Raw genomic sequence first — 27,171 nt, 5'->3', positions numbered from 1 at the left:
CCCGTACTGTGTTTGGTAGCATTTATCCTTCAGGTAAGACAGCACCTCCCAGCTGAGAAGGAAAGCCACAGCCCTGCACAGCAGTTTGCAGAAGTAGATGATTTGTGTTCCTATCTATTATCTCTCTTAATAATTTCCTGACTAAGTCATGCACCTGCAGCATGATTTATAGAGCCCAGTGGGAAAAGTTATATAAATGAAACACTCTGCTATCATCTCTTTACTACGTGTCATTCTGGCCATTCCTTCAAAAAGAAATCTTCTACCATACCCTCAATGGTAAGACAAGGCTCCTTGGTCTCTCTGTGCCTTTCACACGCACACACTCATTTGGCTGGGGCACGTTCACACACTCACCTTCTCATCTCTCTCTGTTGTATGTTCCTGCACCCTCCTGGAGGTCTTGTTTTCTTACATGTACATTCATGCACAAAACACAATTGGGACAAAAGACTCACACATCCTAATTAGCCTAGCTGATTTTTACTTGGTCTGGAGAGCCTTTAAACCTGAAAAGGCATTGAATAACAGCATGGCACTTTATCCAACAGGGGAATATTTGTTTGCATAGGTGAGCTACTGAGTACCAGCAGTCCTGACCTGCCTAGCCACAGGGTGATTTGAGCTGGAAGAAAACACCATACTTTCCCAAGAACAGGCACAGGTTATCTTTTCTTTAACCTTCCAGTTTGTTTCCCCTACTTGTTTGTTTGGGTTGTTTTACCCTCTACCCATTTGAGGTATGTTTCGGTTCAATGCCCCTGTAAAGGCCAGAGGAATTAGCACCGTTGAAAGAAATCCAGTACTGAATTGCCCTTGTGCTGTCCAGACATTGTTATGGCTTCAGTTCATTAAAATCAAGAGATGGACAGCTGGAAGAGATGAGACCAGCTAGAGTGGGGCATTCAAGGCTGGTCTCTGTGGTAAGTCTTCTTCAGGAGCCAGACTTGTTTTCTTTAGATGAACAAGTCCCAACTGTAGAATGGCTGGCTGAGTAGGGAATGGCATGTTTCAGGCAAGCTGGAGAAAGAGTGATAGATGCTCCATGCCCTGCTTTTCTAAGTGTCACATCTCCGGTTCCCGTCAGTCCTGCAACTCAATCTACAGGCATGTATGTTGCACTCCTGCCTCACTTCTCAAGTGTCCTGGACTCTGTTGCTTTATTCTCCACACACCTCTTGCCACCTGTGGGCAAGAGTGTTCCTCAAGGTGGAGTGGAGCTGTCATGTGTTTGCTGCCTGTCCCAAACAGCTGGGCAAGGCACAGGATGAAGACTGCAGTAGGAGAGAGATGGTGCCCTCCCAAAGACTGCATGAGAGAGATGCATCCAGCTGAGAAAAAGGAGGGAAAAAGACTGAACCCTTAGTTTGTCTCATTTTCTCAGAAAACTGAAACCGTGGCCAGCAAAGGGAGGTGACTCTGCCCTCTACTCCACTGCACCGAGACCCCAGTTTGGAGCATGGGGTCCAGCTTTGAAGTCCTCAGCACAAGAATATGAACCTATTGCAGTGGATCCAGAAGAAGCCACAAAAATGATCCAAGGTTTGGAATGCCTCTGTAGTTATGGACAGCCTGAGAGAGCTGGGGCTGTTCAGTCTGGTGAACAGAAGACTCCAGGGAGACCTTATCATGTCCTTTCAGAGCTTCAGAAGGAGCCTATGATAAAGACAGAGACAATCTTTGTAGTAGGGCCTGTTGAGACAGGGCAAGGTGAGATGGTTTTAAGCTAAAAGAAGGGAGACTTAGACTAGGTATAAGGAAGAATTTTGCAGTGAGGGTAGTGAAACACTGGCAGATGCCCCATCCCTGGAAACATTGCAGGTCAGGCTGGACGGGGCTCTGAGCAACCTGATCTAGTTGAAGATGCCTCTGCTCACTTCAGAGGGGTTGGATTAAGTCTCTTCCAACCCAAAGCATTTTATGATTCCATCATCTTCAGAAAGCTGAATTTTGCATAGCTATTCCACATCAAACTTTCCAGGTCTACTTAAGTGAAATTACCAGTGTGACCTAAAATAGAAGTAGAGTCCTTGACGCATAGTAGCAATAGATGGACTTCTTCATATCAATTCTCTAGAAATTTGCTGTTGCTACACCACAAAATTGCAACAAGGGAGATGATTACTGTAACAGACTGTTCTATTTTTAACAACAAACCAGGACTGAAACTTTCCTCCCTTCTCTGTTCTCAACTGTTAGTTCTCTTTCCCTCTACACATTTAATCATTTTCTTACTCAAAAAGCAAGGAAATAGTAGCAAAAATAATACAGAGGAAACAAGTCACATAGGGGAAGTTCCTGAAAGAAAAAGGGCTGCTTATTTAATTTCACCAATAAATAAATTACTCCACAAATGTTTTGAGAGCCAAGCTGGGAGTGTGTGTGTGTTGGGGTGGGGGGGGTACCTTTTTTATCTCCCTGAGAATCCAGTACCTAATAACAAATATTTTGCTTAAAAATCACACACCAGCTCTGTTAAATAAACCACTGAAAAGAAGTTCTGTACCTTGTAAATACACATCTGCTGAAGAATATACCTTATGAGTAACTCCACGTGACTGAACACTTCTGCATTTGGAGGGAAACGTACACCAAGAATTCTTTTGAAGCTATTTCTGTCTGTTGCGTTACAGTTTACTAAGCTGTTTCCTAGGCTCTTCTTCAAAGAACAGCAGAAACAATATAAAACATATCATTTTTGAATAGCTACTCATTCAGGAGAACAGATGGTACATTCATATAACTTAATATTGCAAAACTTTAGCCACGCCGAATATCAAATGCTGGAGTTGCAACTCATTTGCGCCGCAAACTTAGCAAGCCCAGGAAAAAACCCACCAAAGCAAACCCTCACATTCAAAACAGTGCAGAGCTGTAGAAGCAGTGAGTGCTGACTTATTAAAGAAAATAGGTCTATTTTTACATCAAGTCACTCACCGCCCCTGGAGGTGTTCAAGAAAAGCCTTGGTGAGGCACTCAGTGCCATGGTCTAGTTGACTGGCTAGGGCTGGGTGCTAGGTGACTGGCTAGGGCTGGGTGCTAGGTTGGACTGGATGATCTTGGAGGTCTCTTCCAACCTGATTGATTCTGTGATTCTATGAACAGCACATATATATTTTTTTTTCATTTTCAAATATAAAGAGGAAAAAGAACTCAAATTGTTCCAAGCTTGGCCAAGCCACCTGATCCTCACTGGAAAATAGTTTGATGTCTGAGGTCAGCATTACTTTCTTCCAAATTAAGAGTATCGAAATCTTTCTTTCATGGCAGTGCCCATTTCTCACCAGTTCTCTCTTTCCCATAACAGCATCACGTGCTGGGGATGCAACACGGAAGCGTTTCAGCTCGCTCAGCTTTCCACATCAGTTTTTGTCTACATCTGAATGCAAAATTATGTAACAAATGAACTTACTGTCATGCAAGCCAGTGAAACCCTGGAGGAAGAATATGAGCTTGAAACCAGATTTCCCCTGACAAAATAGTCAAATAGCCTGAATCAGACATTTGAACTGAAAAATTACCAGGAAAAAAAATAGTTTATATATCTATCTCTAAGGCATCACCACAAAGATTTCAGAGCCAAGGCTCATGACTCATCTCTCCCTTTTAATTTAACTCATCATCATTGTCACTAGTTAATTTATGAAACTGAAACCAAACTATTATACTGACAAAATTAAGTTCTTGAAAGATAAATCAGTAAACTGGGAAACAGAGAAATATCAGGGTTGAAGAAATGCTGTCATTACTCAGACAAGAATGGAGGGGTTGGTATCAGCAGCTGGAAAACAGTGACATAAATTCTTAGCAATGGTGCACTTTGCTGGGGGCTATGAATGGTGGGGCTGGGTCTGTCTAGCTCTCACAGAATCACAGAAACATTCAGGTTGGAAAAGATCCTCAGGATCACCAAGTCCAACTGATATCCCTACTCTATGAAGGTCACCCATAAACCATATCCCCAAGCACCACATCCAAACAACTTTTAAACACATCCAGGCTTGGGGACTCAACCACCTCCCTGGGCAGCACATTCCAATGCCTGACCACTCTTGCTGGGAAAATTTTTTTCCTAATATCCAGTCTAAATCTACCCAGTCTCAGCTTGAGGCCGGTCCCTTTTGTTCTATCACTATCTGTGAGAAGAGACCAGCAGCAGCCTCTCCACAACGTCCTTTCAGGTAGCTGTAGACAGCTATCTGAAAGATCTCCCTGTGACTTTGCAACCCAGTGCAAACCAGTTCTTGAAGCCTCTATGAAAAATCATCTCTGGTCATTCTTAGCACAAGCTGAGGTTCCATTGAAGTCAATGTGACTTGAAGAATACAACATGGGCAGGGATTGCATATTTTACACTTTCAGCTTTCAGCTAATCTTTTGTTGTCTGCTGGAGTGTTAGGACCAGGCATTACTCTGACTCCCAGAAGAAATCTGGTTCCTGCAAGATTTCCAGACTGATTTATCCTCTGTGTAATGTGATTTCTTTAGTCCCATTATTTGCAACCAAGATAGATTTCTAGTACCTTAGGCTTCTCACAGCACTTCTGTTAGCTTAGTCTCTACTTCCCATGCTCTCCCTGTCAATCTTGTCTCTTCTTTCTCATAGTTCAGAAATTAGGTTGGGTAGACAATATGGACTGGCCATGTTTTTACCCCTTTAACCACCTCCTGTTGCTTTTAGTGGTTTTGCTAGCACTGGCCTGGGAGGTGTTAAAAGACAATGCCTGCCAGGAGAACTCACTTCTAGTAAGTGCCTTCTTTGCTGTCATTCTTCATTCAAGTCTATGGGCACTGCATTTTCAACAAGAGCCAGCAGTAAGTGACACAGTTCCCTGTACCTCAGCAGAGCTCTTTATGTCATTGCAATGCTGCAAAATGCAAACACAAGTCCCTGTGAACCTGAGGGTAGTATCTCTGCCAGGTAGGCTGCTCATTAAACAAATAGGAGATAAGCTAAGCTTGCTCCATCTTTACAGCTCCATACAGGTCTCTGGATTAGGAGACCGGTCTGTAAAAGTTTATGTTCGTAAGAGCAGAAGGGATAGACTACTGTCCTCTCCCTTGTTTTCATCTGCAGTGAGAAGTGGGAATCAACTTAGAAGTTTTCTATCTTGATAATCTCATCCCCAGTAAGGAGAAAAAACAACATTACAGCTTATCCAAAGTAACAACGGACACACATCTCACGTGTGACTGGCTGTGAATGTTACAGACCTAAGGAGAACACTTTTCTGCCATTACAGTGTGGTTTTTTGCAGCAGCTACCAGCACCCTCTGCTGCCAAACATTAGTGAGAAACCAATTCAAATCAAGGTGGCCTCATCTCATGAGCTTGTTCTCTGTTCATCAGGTCTCAGTTTTCATGAGCTTTCATGGAGTAACCAGCTTCAAGCTAGCATAACTGTTCACTGATGTCACCCAGATATTTCAGGACAAAATGTGGTGGGTCTGGACCTGCTCAGTTTGATGCCACCCTGAAAACTTCAGCTGACTTCAACTTTCTGAACAGTCAAACTCAGTTTGACTGAGATAGGATGAGAGTCTTCAGAGAAGGAGACTCCATAACATCTCCAGGGAGCCTGTTCCAGTACTATGTGACCCTTACAGTAAAGAAGTTCTTCCTCACGTTGATGTGGAACTTCCTGCGTTGTAGTTTATATCCACTGGCCCTTGTCCTGTCACAGGGCACAAGTGAGCAGAGCCTGTCCCCTCCCTCCTGACACCCAGCCCTCAGATAATTATAAACACTGATTAGATCCCCTCTGAGTCTTCTCCAGAACAAACAGCCCCAGGTCCCTCAGCCTCCCCTCACAGGGCAGCACTCCAGCCCCTTACTCATATTTGTAGCCCTCTGTTGGACTCTTTCAAGTATATCCCTCTCCCTCCTGAATTGGGGACCCCAAAACTGAATGCAGGTGAGTTCTCACCAGGGCAGAGTAGAGGGGGAGGAGAACCTCCCTCGATCTGCTGGCCACACTCCTCTTAATGCACCCCAGCATCCCATTGGCCTTGCTGGCCACCAGGGCACATTGCTGTCCCATGGATAGCTGCTGTCCACCAGGACTCCACAGGGCTACTATAAATACCATCTCCAGGGTGTGACAGGCTTTCCAAATAGCTAAGTCAGAAAAAAGCATGAAGAAAATGTCTTTTTTTTTCCCCTCAGTATGCTACTCAAAACTATTCGTCTCTTCCCTTGAGTCATCCCAGCTATGTGAGGGTGGTAGGCCAGGGTGCAGGAGCACCATACAGAGTTTCAGGGGAATCACATTCTCTTCAGCCTAGCCTGTGTCTCACGTCTTTCTTACTTCTGTCTTGTTGTCCCCTCAGGATATTCTGTAGTTAATTGATGGTAATTAAGCCTGTCCTAGAAATCCATCTTAAGAAGATGAGTTCCAACAGCCAAGATCTTCCTTTATGCTATTTGCTTCACCACACCTTCATTTTGTTGCATAGCTGCTAAGCATCTTGCTCGTGCTTACCTCTTGGAACACATTGGATGATTATTGTCTATCTATGGGAAAACAATTCGGAAGTATCTGTCCTGCTACTCCTCTGTGGGAACATCAGAAGTCTGATATTAAAAATAAATATCTGTATAAAAAAAAAAGATACTGAATACAACAGGCCCAGAAACATTGCACAGTATCACAGTGTCACAGTATCACCAAGGTTGGAAGAGACCTCACAGATCATCAAGTCCAACCCTTTACCACAGAGCTCAAGGCTAGACCATGGCACCAAGTGCCACATCCAATCTTGCCTTGAACAGCTCCAGGGACGGCGACTCCACCACCTCCCCGGGCAGCCCATTCCAGTGTCCAATGACTCTCTCAGTGAAGAACTTTCTCCTCACCTCCAGCCTAAATCTCCCCTGGTGCAGCCTGAGGCTGTGTCCTCTCATTCTGGTGCTGGCCACCTGAGAGAAGAGAGCAACCTCCTCCTGGCCACAACCACCCCTCAGGTAGTTGTAGACAGCAATAAGGTCACCCCTGAGCCTCCTCTTCTCCAGGCTAACCAATCCCAGCTCCCTCAGCCTCTCCTCGTAGGGCTGTGCTCCAGGCCTCTCCCCAGCCTCGTCACCCTTCTCTGGACATGCTCAAGCATCTCAATGTCCCTTCTAAACTGGGGGCCCCAGAACTGAACACAGTACTCAAGGTGTTTAATACAACTGCATCCCTTCAATGTTAATTCATGAAGATAAGGTGGATGTGGTCATAACTTCATCTCTGTGACTCTAATTCCTCCATAGGCTCCTTCACACAATCAGGAGAGAAAGCCAGATGCCTGCAGAGGAAAACTCTCACTTCAGAGGCATCAGGCAGCTACAGAAATTAGGAAGGATTAAACTAGGCAGATTTTCCTAACTCTCTTCACATCTCCAGTAGATCCTTCCTTACTGTTTGCCTCATTTTAGAGTGAGACAGATGCTCTTTCACCTCTTCCAGAATGGGTAAGAGCCAAACGCTCCACGCACAGGACTGGGTAGAATTGGGAAGTGTAAATGGAGAAGATGTTCATAACTGCACACTGCAGTACAGAAGTGTACAAAACACACAGCCCACCCTGGCCACGGTTCTCCAAGATCCTCCTTGGGCCAAAGCCTCACACAAAACTCTCTGTAAACCAGGCAAACAAAGCCAGGCCTCCAATCTTCCCCCCTCCACCATAACTCTCTACCTCCCATACCAAACCATTGTGATGCTGCTAAAATTCAGCTTGGTAGCTTCAGGCCTCGGTTGGCAGCACTGCCAAGGCCCAACCAGGCCTCCCTCCCCTGCCACTCTCCCCTTCACAGAGAGAGTGATTTCCCATTGGAATGGGCTGCCCAAGGAGGTGGTGGAGGCACCGTCCCTGGAGGTGTTCAAGCAAAGCCTGGATGAGGCACTTAGTGCCATGGTCTAGCTGACTGGATAGGGCTGGGTGCTAGGTTGGACTGGATGATCTTGGAGGTCTCTTCCCACCTGGTTGATTCTATGATTCTATGAAAGGTAAGGGGCTGCCATTACTCATGTTGGTACTTAGCATCCAAAATTTTCCCACCTTGCCTTTCTGTCCTTGTCTTTGACAATTTTATCTTCCTATGATCTGGAGCCCATCCTGCTTCCTACTTGATGTTCTTTGGGACTGGCCTACTTCTCCCTGTCGCTCATCCTCAAGCCTCATTCCTGCAGGAATGCCTGACTCTTTGCTGGGCAGGATGCTGAGAGGAGTCGGAAATGTGCATTTGCAGACACTTGGAACTGTCTTCTGAATAAAAGGGAGAAAACTGACTGCAGAGATTATTGATTTTACAGCTATTTCAACAGTTCCACCAGCAGTGCCATGCAAAAGGAGCTCATCATTTAGCAATCGACTCTTCTAAGATCAAAGGCCTGTCAAGGCAACAATTAGTTCTGGTAATTTATCAGCTGTTTGAGCTTGTCAGGTGGAGAGAGAAGAGCAGTTCTGCATCAGATCCCCTGCAAAGTTGTCCCTGTAGCCAGAACCAGATAAGATGTGCAGGTCATTCATTTGCTAGATATTTCTTTCCTCCCAAGTTTTGTCAGTCTTTCTGATACCTGATCCAATTTGGTAAGGCCATCAGGTGAAAAGGAGGCATCTCTTGGCACATTAATGTCACCCAAGCCAGAGGTTCTTTGTCTCCTTAACAATGCCCCTGTCAAATCCCTGCCGAGCAGCTAAACATACTGGAATGCAGCAAAAAGAAGAGAAAAGACCAAAAGCCCAATCAAAACCTGTGGTCTGTTTTTAATTAGCCTATAAACCATTCAGAGCTCTCCAACTGTGCTGTCCAGAGAGGAAAAACTGAGGGCAAATATACTCACTTCTTGTAGACCTCATAGTAAAAAAATCTGTGTAAACAACACGAGCTTGTTTGAACAGACTTAGGAGCCTGGGTGAGAGCAACTGTTCTGCCTACAGTGCCTGGGCAGGGTGCTATGAACAGCAGCCCCCTTTTGAAAGCAGCCTCTGCAAGGACACCTACAGACTTTGGCTATCTTCACCAGAGCTCTGCTAGACTGAAATGGGTATAAAGAAGACAGCCACAGAGGCAGAAAGCCCCTTGAGCCCAGAGTTCTTTGGGAATGGGACCCAAAATGTGTTGTATAACATTAGAAAGGCCTTAGTTACATTCTTACCTTACAGAATCACAGATTGATGGGGGCAGGAAGGGACCTGAGGAGATTATCTATCCCACGCTACTACTGGAGCAGTTTCACCAAAAGCAGGTAGCCCAGGACCACATCCAGGCAGGTTTGGAATCTCTACAGAGAAGGAGACTCCACAGCCTTTCCAGGGAGTCTGTTCCAGTGCTCTGGCACTCTCAAAGGAAAGTTTTCCCTCATGTTCAGACGAACTTCCTACATTCTTGTTGGTGCCTGTTGTCTCCTGTCTTGGGCACCATTGAGAAGAGTCTAGCCCCATTTAAACTCACTCTTTAAATACTTGCTATTTAAATATTGACAGGCATTAATAAGATGACATTAGAGTACCTGTGCACACACCTCCACCCTTACAAGTATGCATGCAGAGCTGGCAAACAAGCTTTCCCTGATGTATTCTTTGGACAAACACTTTGCAGTGCCTTATAATATAGTTTCCAAAACCATACTTTTTTTTATCAGGATGGTATCTTTCTTATTTCCTATGTGGCTGCACTCAGTTCTGTACTTTTCTTTGCTGCCAATTTAATTTTGCAACTTTTTTTTTGGGTCTTTTTTTCCCCCCAGCACTGTTTTCCGTGTAGAAGACATAGATTTAATTACTTTGTAATGTGGACCATGAAAGAATTTCCAGTGGAAGTGCAAACTGTTCCACACAGGAATTTCACATATGCGGGTTGTTGTAAAGCACGTATGAACTTGCAAGTCTTAATCATGTTTCCTGGCTCTTCATATGCTCATGGATCACAGGCTGAGAAAACAGCTAGGATCACAGCTTCTTACAGCTCACGAAACCTGTGTCTGGTCACAGGAACAGCACAGAAATGCTTGAGAGAAGAAAAAGAAAGGTGTGGGGAAGGAAAGACTGCAGTTTTCTTAGAAAGCTGACCCCTGTGCATGCATAGACATTTACAGCAATGTTTCTGGAGAAAAATAAGTACTCAGCAGAAAGTGGTTAGTTCAAAGAAGCAATTTTTGCTGCATAGTAACATCCAACCAGCTTTCTGACTTGCTTAAAACAGTCAGCACTGGAACCAGCAATCCACAGCCCATTGCCAATTCAGGGCAAAGGACGGCACTCACAGGCACTTTGCTCTTCAGCCAGGTGAAAGATGTCCTTGTGCTTATGAAGAAGCAGACCCAGGGTGGAGTAAAATTAAATTAGCAGCCTGAAAGCACATTATTTGAAAGCCATTGAAAAGCACGTTGCTGCAAAGCATCCAGCTGGACATCTCCTGAGAATGACACAATGGTAAGCAGAGACCCAGGAGGAAAAACAGCAGAGCAAGTAAAACGTCAGTAAAAATTGTGGGAATAATCTTCTTATGAATATGTGGAAGAACTGAGGACCAAAGGTACCCATGTTTCATGGCTATATGCTATTTCTGCATGGCTGAACGTGCCAAAAGAAGGACAATGAAGCTGATGAAGAGTCTAAAGAGCAACTCTTATGAGGAGCAGCTGAGGGAACTGAGATTGTTTAGCCTGGAGAAAAAGAGCCTCAGCGAAAACTGTTTTTTGCTCTCTACGACTACCTGAAAGGAGATTGTGTCTAGGTGGGGGTCAATTTCTCCTCGCAAGTAACAAGTGATAGGACACTAGGAAATGGCCTCAAGTCACACCAGGGGAGGTTTAGGTTGGATATTTGGAAACATTTTTTCACGGAAAGGGTTGCCAAGCCCTGGAACAGGTTGCCCAGGAAGTAGTGGATTCAACATCCCCAAAGGAATTTAAGAGACCTGTAGATGTGGTGCTGAGTGACATGATTTAGTGGTGATCTGGTATTGCAGGGTTATCAACAAAAACAATTCTATGATTCCATAATGATGCCAGTTTAGTCTATCTGTAGGGAAACTAAGATGATTGGACAACCCTCCAAGCTGAGATGCTTTCCCAGAAAAATCTTCTGTATGGGACTCATGAAACTAATGTCATTTTGAGATGCTGCACATTGGAAAGAACAGCTGCCTACATGGCATTATGCAGGATGAACCTGCAGTCATGTGGGAAGGGTGGTTTACATTTCCAAGGGATTGAGAAGCGCTGCTGGTGTGATTTGTGACCTGCAGCCCCCTCTTTCCCATCCCCTGAGGAGCATGCAAGCAGCAGCATTGTGCAGAGTAAGCTCTGCAGAGCAATGATTAGTCTTTCCAGCAGCATGAGTTCTTTGATCCCTGCTTGTCTTGCTGCATAATGAAATCAGCTGCCAGACGGATGTACTGGTGTGAAGAAAGACATCTCTGCCTTGAGGTTGGATGGGGCATACAGGCATGAGGGAAGAACCCAGAGGACATCTCAAGGCACTTCTGCAGATAATATCATGGTTCTTGTTTTGTTCTTGATTATGCCACTTGAATGATGCTTACTGAAGTGAGTGAACAAGTCCAGCATATGAGAAAGTAGAGAAATCCTCTTCCTCAAGGAGGGAATTTGGCTATACAAAGCATTGTTGGATCCTTCAAAGCTCTCAAGCAGTCCATACACATTTCCATGACCAACATTTCAGAGCAGCTGTTTGCCACAGAGTTTAACTCTTTAAAGGGCTGACCCTTGTTATTGATTAAACCACTTGTAAGAGTACTCACCTACTTAGAAATGCTTCCACAGGCAAATGCACACCTTAAAGGCCAGCCTGCACATTTCTGGTAAGAATACAACAAGCACCATCTGCCTAATTTCTCTATCCCCTTTGCTGTCTAGTTTGTGGATGTCACTGCTTTATACTCCTGAAAGAAGAGAAGATGAAAATAGGTAGCAAAAGAAAAACAAACCTCTTGCACAACATGACTGAAGTGAGAGTAAGAATGATGACAAGAGGAGAAGCTCTGATCCATCAAAACATTCAGTATATGTGGCTACTTAGCCTGGAGAAGAGGAGGCTCAGGGATGACCTTATTGCTGTCTGCAACTACCTGAAGGGTGGTTGTGGCCAGGAGGAGGTTGCTCTCTTCTCTCAGGTGGCCAGCACCAGAACGAGAGGACACCACCTCAAGCTACGTCAGGGGAAATTTAGGCTTGAGGTGAGGAGAAAGTTCTTCACTGAGAGAGTCATTGGACACTGGAATGGGCTGCCCGGGGAGGTGGTGGAGTCGCCATCCCTGGAGCTGTTCAAGGCAGGATTGGACGTGGCACTTGGTGCCATGGTCTAGCCTTGAGCTCTCTGAGATCATCATCACTTGATGATCTAAGAGGTCTCTTCCGACCTTGGTGATACTGTGATACTTTTGGACATGGAGTCCTCAGGGCATCTGTTAGTTTGTCACAATGGACACTTCACCAAGTGCTTGACTGAATTGTGTCTCTGAAAAGAGATGGAGAAAGTGGAGGGAAATGGGAATCCAATATATATGACCAAATTATAATGCTGCTTTCTTCTTGATAGCCTAGAAGTTGGATTTGTTCCCAGTGACTGGCACATAACATACATTTTTCCTTTATCTAGAAGAAAGTTAGGTTTAGTGATGGAGATTATTTTTTCATCCTAATTTCCTTGGAGGGGGGCAGAAACTCAACAAGAGGGGCTTAAATTACAGTTGATGAACTCAAATAATTTCTGCAGTCCCCAAAACAGTTGGAGAGGTCAGCGAAACCACAAACTCTATGAGGCTCACTGATTTCTGAATGCAGCTTTCTAGAGCCAGGGGCAAACCGCTCCACCATTTACCAAAGTGATATTTATCTAATTAATTACTAGCAAAGGCTTTCAAGGCAAAAAAGGACAGAACAACAAAAAACCTGCCCCAAACCCAGACCAAGAGCAGCAAGAGCTGTTGGAGCCCTGTGCTAGCATCAGCAATTCACTGCCCATTTGGCCCTACTGTGATGATATAAGAAAGAATGAAGCCTTTCTGGATCAAATCTTGCTCTCGTTTTCACTGGTGTAAATGATGCCTCTAAAGCTGAGGGAATTGTTGGCTGAGAGACTGACCCGGTGGACTTCAGGCAGGATTCAGGTCTCCTCGACCTCATCAGAGCAGAGGAACTTGTCCCAGGCACACCACTAAGACATACCAACCGATTGTTTAACCATATTGAGAAATAGCAAAATAGGCTTCCCTATCATTTTTCACCTAGCTCAGATCTGATCAGAGATATCAAATAAAGCAAGACAGGAACACCCACCCTGGCTGCGTTTCCAAAGTGCCCTTTGCACGATGTTTACCTCAGGAAAAACGATCCCGTCCCTATCTTTGTACTTTATCTGCAGCGCTCTGTCTCTTTGCATACTTACACTCACCACTGCAGCTTCCAAGCATTCTCCTCTAATTAATCAAAAAAAAAAAAAAAAACCCCAGTCCTTTCGTTTCCTAGGTCATGAAGGAAGAACAGTAAATTAAATAAAGACATCAGCTGAGCATGAAAGCTGGATTTCTACCCAAGCAACCTAAAAATAGCTCCACGATGCAGGCGAAGTCAGATTTGATACGATTTTCTATACACAGAGGCAAACAGTTGAATGTGAAGAAAGTAAACAGCAGATAGCATTCCAGCAGCGGTTTACCCAGCCTGCTCCGTGGTCTGAGATACACAAGTGTGTTGTGGTGGCTAAATTTATCCTAATGTAAGGAAATGTGGACAAAGAGACTGGCACTTGGTAGCTTCTATAGGCAACACTAGGAACATCCGGCGTGAATTATTTTGGGGCAGCTCCTGTTGGCATGGTACAGATTAGAGTTGCCTTTTCTGGAAAAATTAGGTCAGGATCATGTAGATAAGATGGAAAGAATTTCAGTAGCATTGTGGTATTTTCCTGACTCAAAGCCTGATTCATGTGTCAAAGCTTTGTTTTATTGTATACCATGTTTTGATACATAGTCAAAACAGCTTTTATCCAGAGCAAACAAAAATAAACCAGCTGAGCGAGAAAGAATTGCACAAAACATTGAACAAAAATAACTACAGCAAGCCGAGTTTCCGAGAGAAATAGTTGCCTTTTTCTGAGGAGCCTTTTGGAATTTCAGACATGGCCATGCCAAAGCCAGGAAAGATCAGAGGAGGCAGATACCATTTAGTAAAATGTGCTTTTCCTTGCTCTTGCTCTAACCTAGAACTCCAGCCATACATCAGGTGTATTTTGGGACTAAAATATGGCCACGCTGGAAGGTGGTGGCCCTCTTCTCTCTACGATTCCTTTCATCTTTCTCAAGTTTTACCCTGCCATCTATTCCAGAAAAGGAGATAGACCACAAGAAGTTTACTTTTTAAGAGAATAAGTGAGAGTAGTTCTAGTTAGAGGAGTAGGAGCCCTGATTCTGCAGCTTTGCCTCTGCACAGTGTTTCCATTGGCTGCAGGTAGAGTATTCTTTCAATCAGGTCATTTATTATAAGTTAAGAATGTGCTTTTACACTATTCTGGGTTCAGTGCTATAAATCCCAGCACATACCATACTTCCCTTTTTTTCACTAGGGGTTCTAGCCTGAGTTACTACATTTCTTTCCACCATAGAGCTCACTCTGAGAAGGAGCAAACCTCTGGGACAGACCCTGGTACTTGTATGTGAGCCAGCCTTCAGATAAAATGCTTCATGTTCCCTTTTGCTTATTCAGTGAGACAGGGTGCTAAATTATGGTTTTCAGGCCATCTCATTAATACAAATCAGGGTAAGCTACAATTTAATCTTCTATGCCAGAAGGTAAATAAGTGGGGGAAGGGGCACAGTCCTTCTGCCCCCCACCACATGTGAAATGGCTTCAGCCACTCTTCCAAAAGCCTGCAAGCCCGTGGCCCTGGGGCATCTCCTCCTCCTTGTGCTCTTTGCATTGCTGCTCATGCTCAATGTGGTGCAGGACTCTTATTGTACCTTACATGGCTCTGGGGACCACGAGTTCTCCGAAAAGGCTGGGGGATGCCCATGGCTTGCAGCACGAGTGAGCAAGGTGGTCACTTTAGGAAGAAGAAAAAGAGGGTGAAAGCCAGCTTTGGAGTCCAAACATGAGCAGACTAAACCCTAGAAGGAACAGTTTTATTTTTAGGATGGTCTCTCAAGAATCTCTTGATCAGCTGGCCAGGAGGACCACAAAAATAATCAGAGGGCTGGAACATCTCTCCCGTGGAGAAAGGCTGAGAGAGCTGGGGTTGTTCAGCCTGCAAAAGAGAATGCTCAGTGAAGACCTTATTGTGGACTTTCAGTACTTGAAGGGGGACTAGAAGAAAAATGGGGACAGACTTTTTAGCAGGGTCTGTTGCAACAGAACAAAGAGTGATGGCTTTAAACTAAAAGAGAGATTTAGTCTGGGTTCTTGGTAGAAATGTTTTACCCTTGAAGATGGTGAAAATACTGGCCCAGGTTGCCCAGAGGGGTGATAGACATCCCATCTCTTCAGACATTTAAGGTCAGTTATTTGAGACTCTGAGCAGGCTGATCTAGTTGAAGATGTCCCTGCTCACTGCATGGGGGTTAGACTCTATGAACATGAAAGGTTCCTTCCAACCCAAATCATGATCCGCTTGTATGATTCTGTGATTCGATGAATCTGGGCTACTGAACTCATTCACAGCACCATTTAACCCACCCACCTACAAAATTCAGAGAGCCAGCCTGAAGGGATGCTGCTGTGGCACTCCTCTGCTCCCAGAGTCTTGCCTCTCCTTCTGCTCTGTCCCAAGAGAGAAAACAGGAGCAAATGGGGTGCCTCTTCCTATCAGACAGGATCAGTCCCAGACTGGGAGAGCTACAGGATCTGGATTATTTACTTGTTTATTTTCCCTGACAAAGTGGGGGAAGAAAGGGAAAAATCAGGGAGAGTTAATGAGGTGTCCTCATACATAATAGAGGCCATAGATCCAAGTGCACCACGGGTGATAGAGAGATTACATGGCAGCTCTGGGGGCCACATTCTGCCCAAGACCTAGTGGTTCCTTCCTGCTGCCCACATCAGGCTCTCCTGTGAGATCTGGACTGCCAGCACTGCTTTGTATCCACTGAATTACTGCCCCCAATCATATAATTAACCAGGTCGGAAAAGACCTTTGAAATCATCAAGTCCAATCTATCACCAAACAGCATCTAGTCAACTAAACCATGGCACCAAGTGCCTCATCCAGCCTTTTTAAAACACTTCTAGGGATGGGGACTCCACCACCTCCCTGGGCAGCCCATTCCAATGCCAATCACTCTTTCCCTCACCAGCTTTGTTGCCTTTCTCTGGACACGTTCAAGCACCGCAACATCTTTCTTAAATTGAGTGAGCCAGCACTGGACACAAGGTGTGGCCTAACCAGTGCTGAGTACAGAGGCAGGATGGCTTTCCTGGACCTGCTGGCCAGTATTCCTGACACAGGCCAGGATGCCACTGGCCTTCTTGGCCACCTGGGTGCACTGCTGGCTTACGTTCAGCTGCTGTCGATCAGTACCCCTCAGGTGCCTTTCTGCCAGGCTGCTCTCCATCCACTCTGTTCCCAGTCTGCAGTGCTGCATGGGGTTGTTGTGGCCAAAGTGCAGAACCTGGCACTTGGACTTATTAAATCTCATGCCCTTGGACTCTGCTCATCTATCCAGCCTGTCCAGGTCCCTCTGCAGAGTCCTGTAGCACAACACATGAAAAAAATGCGCTAAGGACTTTATTCAGCCTTTTGGTGTTTGAGTAAGAAAAATGCTTCAAGCAAATGAATACTGACAATAAATCCAGAACGACTTGTACTGGTGACTGCTGTCAGTGTTTGTATCACACACCTGGAATGGTATTTGTCTGCAAGTGTTTTTAAAAACTCCAAACTGCTCAGTTTTATCCAAGGATTAACTCTTGTACTTCTTTTTCCCTGTCCTATAGGATCAGAGATGATGATATCCATTTATCTGCTTCAAGCACCTTTCCAGCTATAACCACTTTAGGCCAGTGTTTGGAGACACAAAGTCTGACTATTGCTCTAGCTCTTTCCTGAGCTTGGGCCAGTCTCCACTGAGGTCTTCATCTTTAAATTTGCATGGGCTGAGCTGAGATTTTTTGCACAGTATGGTAATAAGTAACCCAACACTGCCTGGGCCAATATAGGCCACAAAGCTTCCAGGGTGTGCATTTTCTCCTGTAGTTCATCTATACCCAACCCTTTATTGGCTGTATTTTAATAACACAGTAAATCCAACACTAGAATTTATACTGTTTGATGAAAGACATCAGTCACATGAGAATGCTGCTCCAGGATAAATTCATTTGGCCAGTTCAAATTTCACCATGAAGTTTTAATGAGGAAGCTTGAAGCTAGAACAAGTACTATCTGTTGTCCCATATTTAGCACAAACTGTCTTTGTTGTGATCTGGCCAATCTGACAGAAAAGCAGCCACAGGCACACACTGCATCTATGTCAGCTTTGTATGTGGAGCAATCTACCTCCATGATCATGGAGCCACAGGCTGTGGTAAAGCAGAGCATATGAAAAACAAGCCAGTACAGTAATGAAAAATATTTATTTATGAAGATATCTACCTTGATAGGCATAAAGCATTTCCCAATTTCATACAGAAATACATAAAACATGCATAGACCAATATGGCCTACTTCAATGTGTATTTACCATGGTAAATGTAATGAAGAACTTGTGTGAATATAAATACAAAACACACAAAAAAATAAGCACATAAGATTCAACCTGTCAGCAAATTCAACAAGGTGAACAAATTTGCTGCCATAAACATTCACCCAATATTAGCCTTTAGACATAATTCAAAACAACCCTTTGTCTCAACTCATTTCCACCAAACAAGGCACTGAATAGATCTTGCAAAGGCCTCTGGTACACCACCACTTCAGTGCATTTTTGGTGGCATGTAAGACACAACAATCTCTATTACAAGAGCTTCAGTCAGCCAAATATCCTCATTATGGGAAACCTCAGTGTCCCTTAAAGTTTATTTTACTTTCAAGAGTCCTTTAGCATCCAAACCCAAAGGACTCTGACTATGCAAACAAGCACTGTGTCTAAGCCACATTCTGATAATGCTGGTTGTACAATCAAACCAGACTTCTGGAAAAAAAAGGCAAAGGGTTGCAGATGATTAGTAAAGGCAATAACAAGGTGGAACAATACTCTAGCAGGAGTGCAACAAACAGTATGCGAGGTAGACACGTATATATGCAGCAAGTCCTGATTAAAGGAGCGCTATGGCTTTTGGTTTTGCATTTTAGTCAAAAGGTCGAGCTTTTCACTTTGAAGTTTGCCCACTTAGACCTTGCTTTCTGTCCTTTCTAATCACATCTTTGAGGTCTTCCTTGCAAGGTGCTTTTGATATACAGACCCTGAAAGCTGCTCCGCTGATGAGTAAACATTCCAGAAGCAGTACTCTAACGTTTCTTCAGAAAGATGATTTTTCATGTATGTTGCTACGGATTCCCCTTCCACCTCCTCTACCCATCCATCTGAATTCCAAAATGATTAAATCCTTTGCTTGTACACCTCCAAATATGGGAATTCCTGAGCGTTTTGCTCTGCTGCACGAACACTTGGACCTTCACTGTCATGGAATGTTAGGAGTTGAGAGCTATGGTGACGCTTTGTCAGCAAGCGTGACGGAAGTAAGATTCAGGTGATCTTCCACTAGGATGCTTTCAGGCTTTCCCAGATGCTTTGCTTCTTGTTCGCCCTGTTATGTTTCAGCTTTCGCCCCTTCTGGAGCTCAGCCTTCAGCTTTGCGATGCTGAAGGAAGCTTTGATGCTGTTACCAATGGCCTCCAGCCTGCAAAAATAAGAAATACATGGTTACAATAATGAAGATGCATTTCCAGGGTGCAAGCATTCAGTTGTTGATTAAAAAACCCTCAGTCTAGATTTTTGCCATGAGATCCTCAGTAACTGCTGAACACTCTGCCTTTATCAGAATGGCACTAACTTAAGCCACTTGAAATGTTGTATTCAGACTTCAAATGCAAATCTCAAAATAAAATGGTCGAATATAGATGCCCTAGACTTCCCTAAACAGCACACACACAATCCAGAGTTCTTTATTATTTTGTTTCTTCTAGGTGAATCTGGTCCTGGTTGCAATGAGCAGGTGCATTTTTCAAGTAAGCAAGCAAGGAAGCAAGGCCCATTTTCAAAAATTAGTCAAGATTCCCAGGGCCTAAGTCTCAAAATCATCTGTGTGCCTGCTCCTATAAGCCCTGAGTTCACCTCTGAGAGATTCACAGCTGTACCATGTCCAATGAAGATGTCTCTGAACTGCACTACAAAGTGACATTGCTGCTTATTGTCAGATTATTATACACAGACCTCAAAGGGCAGTCTTGAATCATACTCCCAATATTTGGACCCTAATTTAGTCCAAATATTAATTAAATCTCATTTACCCTTTCCTCAGCCTTTTGGCAGCTGCTTCCATCACTAATATCCTGTATTCCTTTCACAATGATCGATCAGACAATGTAAGGGATAAGGCAGGCAGAAATTCAGCTCCAGTTTTCTAAACATCCAGCCACAGCAGCAAGAAGGAACAATATATTCAAAACCTGGCAGATCAACAATCTTTTGCCCCTCCAGTAAAATCAGGCACCTAACCAAAAGCCTTCTGATTCATTAGAAGCAGAAGAACTGGGACATAGCATTTGAAAGCATTTAAGGCAGTGCACAAACACACTAAAACAACAGGCTTTACTGATTTCTCTCAATCGTTCATTGTGTTATTTCTAAGTTTGATTCGCCTTTAGGCCTACAACGAAGCCTGCTCCCTCCAGCAGAGCTCAGCAGCTGTGTCTTCACAAGCTAAAAACCCACGACAAAAAGCTCTCAAGGTATCCTCACTGACTCCTCTAACTCTCAGTCTGAAATCGCCAGCCAAACCGACGCTGACCCAAAGGCAGGTGAACTGTGCTCTCTATTGCTAGTCCAGGGAACTACAACAGGATGAGAAGGAAACTCACCGCTTCATTTTCTTGCTGTCAACAAGCTGCCGGTTCATGCATTTGGGTCCAGTGCAAGTGCCAGCTTTGTTGCGGTGATGTGAGGTTTTCTCCACTGTGGACTGAGTCCTGTTAAAAGTGAAAAGGTGCTTCTGTTAAAAAAAACCACCAAGTTTGCAGTCCACATGGAGAGGAATCTCATCAGCTGCTTCTTAAGGCATCTAATAAGGAATCTTTCTGGGCCAGAACACAGTGTGTATCGTAACAGTGTGAGTACTCAGGTAGGAGGCAAGGTGTTGGAGAGAGTATTTGCTCAGCAAGTGTCAAAATGAGTAAGCCTGCCACAAGCCATCCCTTTCACATGCACTGCCTTTTAAAGAGTAGCAACAATAGACGCACCAGAGATCTTTTCCTGTCTGGCAGAAGTTCAGACATTTCTTGTCATTCTGGTTGGCACATCGGCATCTGCTGCTAGGTTCAGGGAGCATCTCTGGTGCCATGTCCTTCAGTGATCTTCTGGATCGAGAAGGGCCTCCCAGACCATAAGGAACAGTCTTCCTACGATCAAAGAGACAACATGAAAGTCATTCAAATAGCTCAGTGGCTTCAAAACAGCAGGCTATTTTGGGCAATCTTATCAATGGGACTGATTGCAATGAGTAAAGGTTGTGGGATTGGAAATGCCGCATTGGTCATTAATTTTCATGCAAATGTTTGTGATGATCCTGCAACATATTCATTAGCATGGCCACTGACAAGCCTAATGAGCCTTTAATTGTAATTTCATGAGGTTGCTGTGCATCACTGTGCAATAGGAAGCAATAGAATTCTATCTCTTTGAACTTTGGTAACTGCCAATCCTGAAAGAAGCAATAAACACGAGGAATATATTGATCCTCTCTGCTCTGAGGAAATGTGCAGCAGAACTAACCATCATGCCAGTGTTTGCAGCGTTAGCTTTAGCTCACCAGTTTTTGGAAAGGAGAGCACAGAAACAGACATAACCCCATTAACAGAAAGAGATGTGCTAATCTGCAGCAAAGAGCTGCAAGAGACAACACGGAGACACCCCATGTCTGAGTGAACCTTCTAGCCTCCTAACTTGCCTGCAAGACAAACTGGTCAGACAAATTCAGGCTGGCAAGATCATACTTTTGGCTTTCTATCTGCGTCTGATTCACAGTGAGATGTACCCCCTAAAGGAAATGCTCCTGACCAGGTTTTAAGAACACAGGTGTGTTAGGGCTGTCAGGTGGTCAAATCCTGCTTGCTCTCTCCCAGGGAACACTCTTACTGCTAAACTCGGCAGAAAAGCAAAATAGGGAGAAGAGCGATAGGAGAGGCCGTGTAAATAACTGCTCCTTCCTCGCCTACCCACTTTTGCAGGGAATTTGCTCTTCGTAAGCCCTTTCCCCCTCCTCCCTTTTTCCAACCGAAGAAGCGCTCAACAACTGCCGAAGCCTCCACCTAGCTCCGCTCACTCACTCGGGGGTGTTGATCCAGATGATGTCGAGATGGCAGAAGTAGACGCACTCCTCGTCCATCAGCGAGGAGCAGGAGCAGCGCCGGGCTCGGCGGTGCGCAGCGGCGGGGGGCGGCGCGGCGTCCGCCTCGGCTTCAGGGGCTGCGGGAGGGAGCGGTAGAGCTCAGCACTGGCAGAAACCGCGCATCCCGCGCATCTCCCGCTGCATCCCTCGGGACACCCTCCCTGGGGTGCCTGGTGAAGGCTCCCTGCCGACCGTCACGGAGCCCAGAGTGGGCGGTCAGGCTCCCCCCACAGGATCGGCTGCGGCTGGGGACCGGCACCTACCTGCCGGCAGCAGCCCCGGGCAGAGCACGAAGAGCAGCGAAACGATCATCTGGGAATAATCCATAGCAGGCAGCGAAGACAGGACGGGGAAGAGGGAGAAAAAATAGGGGAAAAAAATTAAAATATAAAAAAGGTGGAAAAATCTCTCCTGCCGTGCGGACCGACAGCGGTGTCCCGCGGGCTACGGGGCTGGGAGCGAGGGCAGAGAGCGGCTCGATGCTCCCCAGCGCGTCTGGCTGCCGCGGCGGTCCCCGACGCTCTTTTATAGCGAACCCCCATGGAGCGGGGTAAACAGCCCCGGCGCTATTTTATCCCGAGACAATGTTATTCTGCTATTAGTCACCGCGCGGCAACGTGCGGGCCGAGATAAGGCCGGGCTGGAAAGGAAATCGCCTGAAAACTTCAGAGCGGCGGCGGCGGCGGCCCGGGGGGGCTGAGGGCGACCGGCGGGGCGGGGCGGGGCGGGGGTGGGGGGGGCGACGGTGTCGCTTGGCCGCGCCCAGGGCCAGCCGCCAGGGGGCGCCACACGGCATCGCGCCTCGCACCTCAGGGCGTGCGGTCGCCAACTGGGCACCATTGGGCCTCGCCATAACAACAGCAATTATTGCGATTATTGTCAGCGCTGTTGTTATTGTTTGTGTTAATAATAATGTCGGAACGGGTCGGCCGGCGGTAGGAGCCGTGCCGCCCGCCGTGGGGGTGTCGCCGCCGCGCCTCAGGCTCGTGGTGCCCCTTGGAGCGGCGGCGACGCTGGGCTTGGCCGCACTGCGCCTGTCGCTGCAGCGGAGGGGAAGGAGCTGGCGAGTGTCCCCCTCCTGTCCTGCGCCAGGCGCCCAGGCAGCGGGACGCAGCGGGACGCAGCGGGCTACCGGCCGCGTCCGTGAGGGCAGAGGGAGTGAAGAAGGCCTGGCTGCACCTGACGCCAGCCGCACCCCACATGCCCAGAGCGGTGGGCTCTCGGGACACAGACGGTTCGGTTTGACGGCAAAGGTGAGGTGTTCGGATATAACCCCCCCGGGTTCTGCCATGGCGTGCCAGGGCCCTGTGACGCGCGGCATGCTTTAGAGGCTGAGCTGTGCGGGCATCGGCACGGGGGTAAAGCCGGGCATGTGTGGTTGGGAGGAGGAAAGCCTTTGGCTCCTGCTGCTAATCCTGGCAAGGTCGAGGTGCGGTGTTCGGGTTTTTTTGTTGCACGTTTTTTGTTTGCTGCCTTCTGTTGAATCAGAGAATCAGATAATTTGGAAGGAAGCTCTGAAGATTATGTACTCAAACCCTCCTGCCAGAGCAGGAACATCCAGAGTAAATCACACAGGAACACATCCAGGTTGGTTTTGAGCATCTCCAGAGACAGAGACTGCCTAACCTCTCTGGGCAGCCTGTTCCTGTCCCACTCAAAGCAAAGAAACAGTTTTTGAGTCACAGTAGCTTCCAAGTACAGAAGCTGACACGTGAGAAATGGCTACAGCAATAATACCTTTGCGAATACACACATGCATGAAACCCATGGAGCTCCTCACAGAGAAAGTCAGCCCCTGAGTGGAATAAACTCAAGTGAACTCAGATGCCTGCGATCCGACGTGGAGCCATTGTACTGCAAAGCATGCCAATTTCACCTATGATAAATAGATAAGACTCTCTTGGCATTTGTGGTATTTCCGTGCACTGTGCTGCAATAATAGAAATGACCTTGGATATCACAAAGACCGAGGCTGTTAAGTGCAAGATGCATTGTGAACTGTCAGGTGAATGGCCTTTTTTTTTTCCCCAAGTAGCAAATTACACTGTGCTGCTGTATCATAGCGGACAGGCTGGCTGCAGCCGTGCTGAGTCAGAATAAAGGTCCATTTAGCTGGTATCCTTTCTGCCACAATGGCTGTTAGCAGATGGTATGTGAAAAGAGTACAAGAAAGGAATGCAAGTGGAGACTAATCCTTCCCCCGGTATAACCACCCCGCTTCTAAGAGGATGAAGCGTAGGGGCTTTCCGAGCAATAGTGAGCATTGGGACCATTATGTGGGATAAACACCAGTGGCCCCATCCTGAGGTGGTCATACCTTTTTATCACAGGTTCTTGAAAAACTGCCCTGTGAAACATCTGTGGGTGGAGAAAGCTGGCCAGTACACTGTTTCTTTCCTCCACACCTTTCCAGCGTGGGAGTCTATTTTTCAGAGCAGGGATTGTACCTTCTGGAGCATTATATCTTCTTGTGTATGTAGGGCAGCACTTTGCAGAATACCAATTGTATCTGTTGTACCTCTCTCTGTGTGTGTGTGTGTGTGTCTGTGAATTATTGCAGTGATGATAAGAATGTACCAGCAGAGGTCACCTACCTACATACAAAAAGTAACCACAGACCACTGGTGTAATAATCTTTCTCAGTATTTGAAAGCTGAGAAAGAAATTAGATCTTTCTTTCTTCCTTTCTTTTCTTTCTTTCTTTCTTGCTTTCTTGCTTTCTTGCTTTCTTGCTTTCTCTTGCTCTTTCTTTCTCTCTTTCTCCCCTTCCTTCCTTCCTTCCTTCCTTCCTTCCTTCCTTCCTTCCTTCCTTCCTTCCTTCCTTCCTTCCTTCCTTCCTTCCTTCCTTCCTTCCTTCCTTCCTTCCTTCCTTCCTTCCTTCCTTCCTTCCTTCCTCCCTTTCTTCCCATCTTTCTCTCTTCTTTCTTTCTTCCTTTCTTTCTTTCTTCCTTTCTTTCTTTCTTTCTTTCTTCCTTTCTTTCTTTCTTTCTTTCTTTCTTTCTTTCTTTCTTTCTTTCTTTCTTTCTTTCTTTCTTTCTTTCTTTCTTTCTTTCTTTCTTTCTTTCTTTCTTTCTTTCTTTCTTTCTTTCTTTCTTTCTTTCTTTCTTTCTTTCTTTCTTTCTTTCTCTCTTCTTTCTTTCTTTCTTTCTTTCTTTCTTTCTTTCTTTCTTTCTTTCTTTCTTTCTTTCTTTCTTTCTTTCTTTCTCTCTTCTTTCTTTCTTTCTTTCTTTCTTTCTTTCTTTCTTTCTTTCTTTCTTTCTTTCTTTCTTTCTTTCTTTCTCTCTTTCTCTCTCTCTTTCTCTCTCTCCTTCCTTCCTTCCTTCCTTCCTTCCTTCCTTCCTTCCTTCCTTCCTTCCTTCCTTCCTTCCTTCCTTCCTTCCTTCCTTCCTTCCTCCCTTCCTCCCTTCCTTCCCATCTTTCTCTCTTCTTTCTTTCTTCCTTTCTTCCTTCCTTCCTTTCTTCCTTTCTTTCTTTCTTTCTTTCTTTCTTTCTTTCTTTCTTTCTTTCTTTCTTTCTTTCTTTCTTTCTTTCTTTCTTTCTTTCTTTCTTTCTTTCTTTCTTTCTTTCTTTCTTTCTTTCTTTCTTTCTTTCTTTCTTTCTTTCTTCCTTCCTTCCTTCCTTCCTTCCTCCCTTCCTCCCTTCCTCCCTTCCTCCCTTCCTCCCTTCCTCCCTTCCTTCCCATCTTTCTCTCTTCTTCCTTTCTTCCTTTCTTTCTTTCTTTCTTTCTTTCTTTCTTTCTTTCTTTCTTTCTTTCTTTCTTTCTTTCTTTCTTTCTTTCTTTCTTTCTTTCTTTCTTTCTTTCTTTCTTTCTTTCTTTCTTTCTTTCTTTCTTTCTTTCTTTCTTTCTTCTTCTTCCTTCCTTCCTTCCTTCCTTCCTTCCTTCCTTCCTTCCTTCCTTCCTTCCTTCCTTCCTTCCTTCCTTCCTTCCTTCCTTCCTTCCTTCCTTCCTTCCTTCCTTCTTAAAAAAAAGGGGGTGGTGGTGAGGGGGAAGAGGGGAAAAAGAAGAAACAAAAGCCGAGAAACAGCGAGCAGTGGTGTGGGCTGAAAGATAGCTATCGCTCTATATAGAATGCAACTATGCACAGCCTTTCCAGGCAGGTCACTTAAAGAGAGTGTTTCATGCCAACAATTACTTAAAAGAGATTTTTTTCTGAGATTCTTTTTCCTCAGATGTGCACTTGAAGCCAAAATGACTCACATTGCTGTGAGATATTTTCAGCTTGGTCAAAATGCCTTGTTAGAAAGTATTTTGTTAGCTAGCAAAAAATTGCATCCACGTTACTCTTGAGTAACAAAGCATGAGCATACTGCAGGGACCTGTCAAGGTGCTGGTCTTGTTTTCTTTTCTTTTCTTCTTTTCCCTGAATAAACAAAAGGGTCTTCCACATTTTCTTTTGATAAGAATTCAATAATATTATTGTTGTCAGAAATCCATATCCTCTGATTCAGCAATTTCTGATAGCCCTACTTTCAGATCTTGAGACTAACCAGAACTAAGCTATTCCTGTTTCTCATTCAAGTGATGGAAAAACAAATCTGTGTTTGGTTGCCAGTGGCCTGGATGGGTCATTTCAGGCCGTGGAGATTGCCAGGCCTGGAAGTGGGTTTCCCCCAGGAAGGGGTAACCCCCTGATCCTTCCTTGGGCAGTGGGAGGTACTGGGCAGGTCGGTGCCATGCAGAAAGACCCTTTGGGCATTTTGCCAAAGAAAGAAGATTCGATCACTCTCATAGCTGTTTATAGTAGGAATCTAAGCTTATGGGTCACAGCAGAGGTCCTGTAAAACAAGCAGAACAGGACCAAACTTTGGCTGCCAGTCAGCACTTGCAGAGTGGAAATACAAAGTCTTTTATGATCGTACAATGTCATGCACTCCACAAGTTGTCCTGGTACATGCCAAGTGAGCTTGTCCCATGGGCTGGGAAGTGTGCACTCTATTTGAACTCCTGTCCTTTTCGGCGAGGGTGGAAGTAGGGGGTTGAACCTGAATGCTCCTGGAGCAGCTTTTTCCCTTTCTAGCTGGGGTATCTTGGCAAGCCGCAGCTGAGACACCCTGTTACAGAGTGAAATCTTAGCTGGCAAGCCAGGCTCTGGTTATAATGTTCTGGCTAAAAAAGGCCATGGCACTGACTGAGTTTTCTAAAGGACATTTTGTATAGTGTCAGAAATGTGCAATGCCTGCTTATCAGCAAAACAATAAAAGGAGACTGTAAAGCTGCCTTTCTGCCTAGGGAACAAGGGGAGCGACAGGCTGTTTTCTGCAGATTTGAAACACAATTCTCAATTAAGCACAAGTTTTATAACTTCTCCTTTTCCTTCACTTGCTGCCCCTCTTGCACCTTATTTTCCTTTTAGGGACTGTCTGCTACCCCCCACGCCCCTTCTTACACAAGAGGAGGCAGAGATATTCCCCCTCCTTCTTTACATAAGATGCAAATTAAAGAGTTAACTAATTTAGACATTTTGGAAATTACCTTATTCTCATCTGCCATGACCCAGGCTACAATGGATTTAAATCCCTTTACAGATACAAAAGTCCTTGGGCAGAAGCAGAATTTCTTGCAAACCAACTTTCTTCATTTCTCCCCATCTCAAAGTCTTTATTGATGATCTGGATGAGGGGATTG

General features: G+C 45.2%; 1 protein-coding gene across 1 annotated transcript; it reads right to left on the bottom strand.

Annotated features, from left to right (window-relative positions):
* Positions 1-17,554: 17,554 nt before the first annotated feature.
* Positions 17,555-22,144, bottom strand: EDN1 (endothelin 1). Its single transcript, XM_064160718.1, has 5 exons — positions 21,809-22,144; positions 21,484-21,622; positions 20,398-20,556; positions 20,020-20,127; positions 17,555-18,839 (listed from the first exon to the last, which is right to left on the bottom strand). The coding sequence occupies exons 1-5, from the start codon at positions 21,870-21,872 to the stop codon at positions 18,701-18,703; spliced, it is 609 nt and encodes a 202-aa protein (XP_064016788.1). The 5' UTR covers positions 21,873-22,144; the 3' UTR covers positions 17,555-18,700.
* Positions 22,145-27,171: the final 5,027 nt, after the last annotated feature.

The sequence above is a fragment of the Pogoniulus pusillus genome, chromosome 21 (assembly GCF_015220805.1).
Source record: "Pogoniulus pusillus isolate bPogPus1 chromosome 21, bPogPus1.pri, whole genome shotgun sequence".
In the NCBI taxonomy this organism is placed as follows: domain Eukaryota; kingdom Metazoa; phylum Chordata; class Aves; order Piciformes; family Lybiidae; genus Pogoniulus; species Pogoniulus pusillus.
Note: the sequence above shows the minus strand (reverse complement) of the source record. Positions and strands in the feature narration are given on the sequence as shown.

Coding starts and splice junctions, on each gene's coding strand:
- EDN1 (XM_064160718.1), bottom strand. CDS start 21,872: ATGGATTATTCCCAGATGATCGTTTCGCTGCTCTTCGTGCTCTGCCCG. Junction 20,557..21,483: donor ATCTGGATCAACACCCCCGA/GTGAGTGAGCGG, acceptor CTTTGATCGTAG/GAAGACTGTTCCTTATGGTC. Junction 18,840..20,019: donor GACAGCAAGAAAATGAAGCG/GTGAGTTTCCTT, acceptor TTATTTTTGCAG/GCTGGAGGCCATTGGTAACA.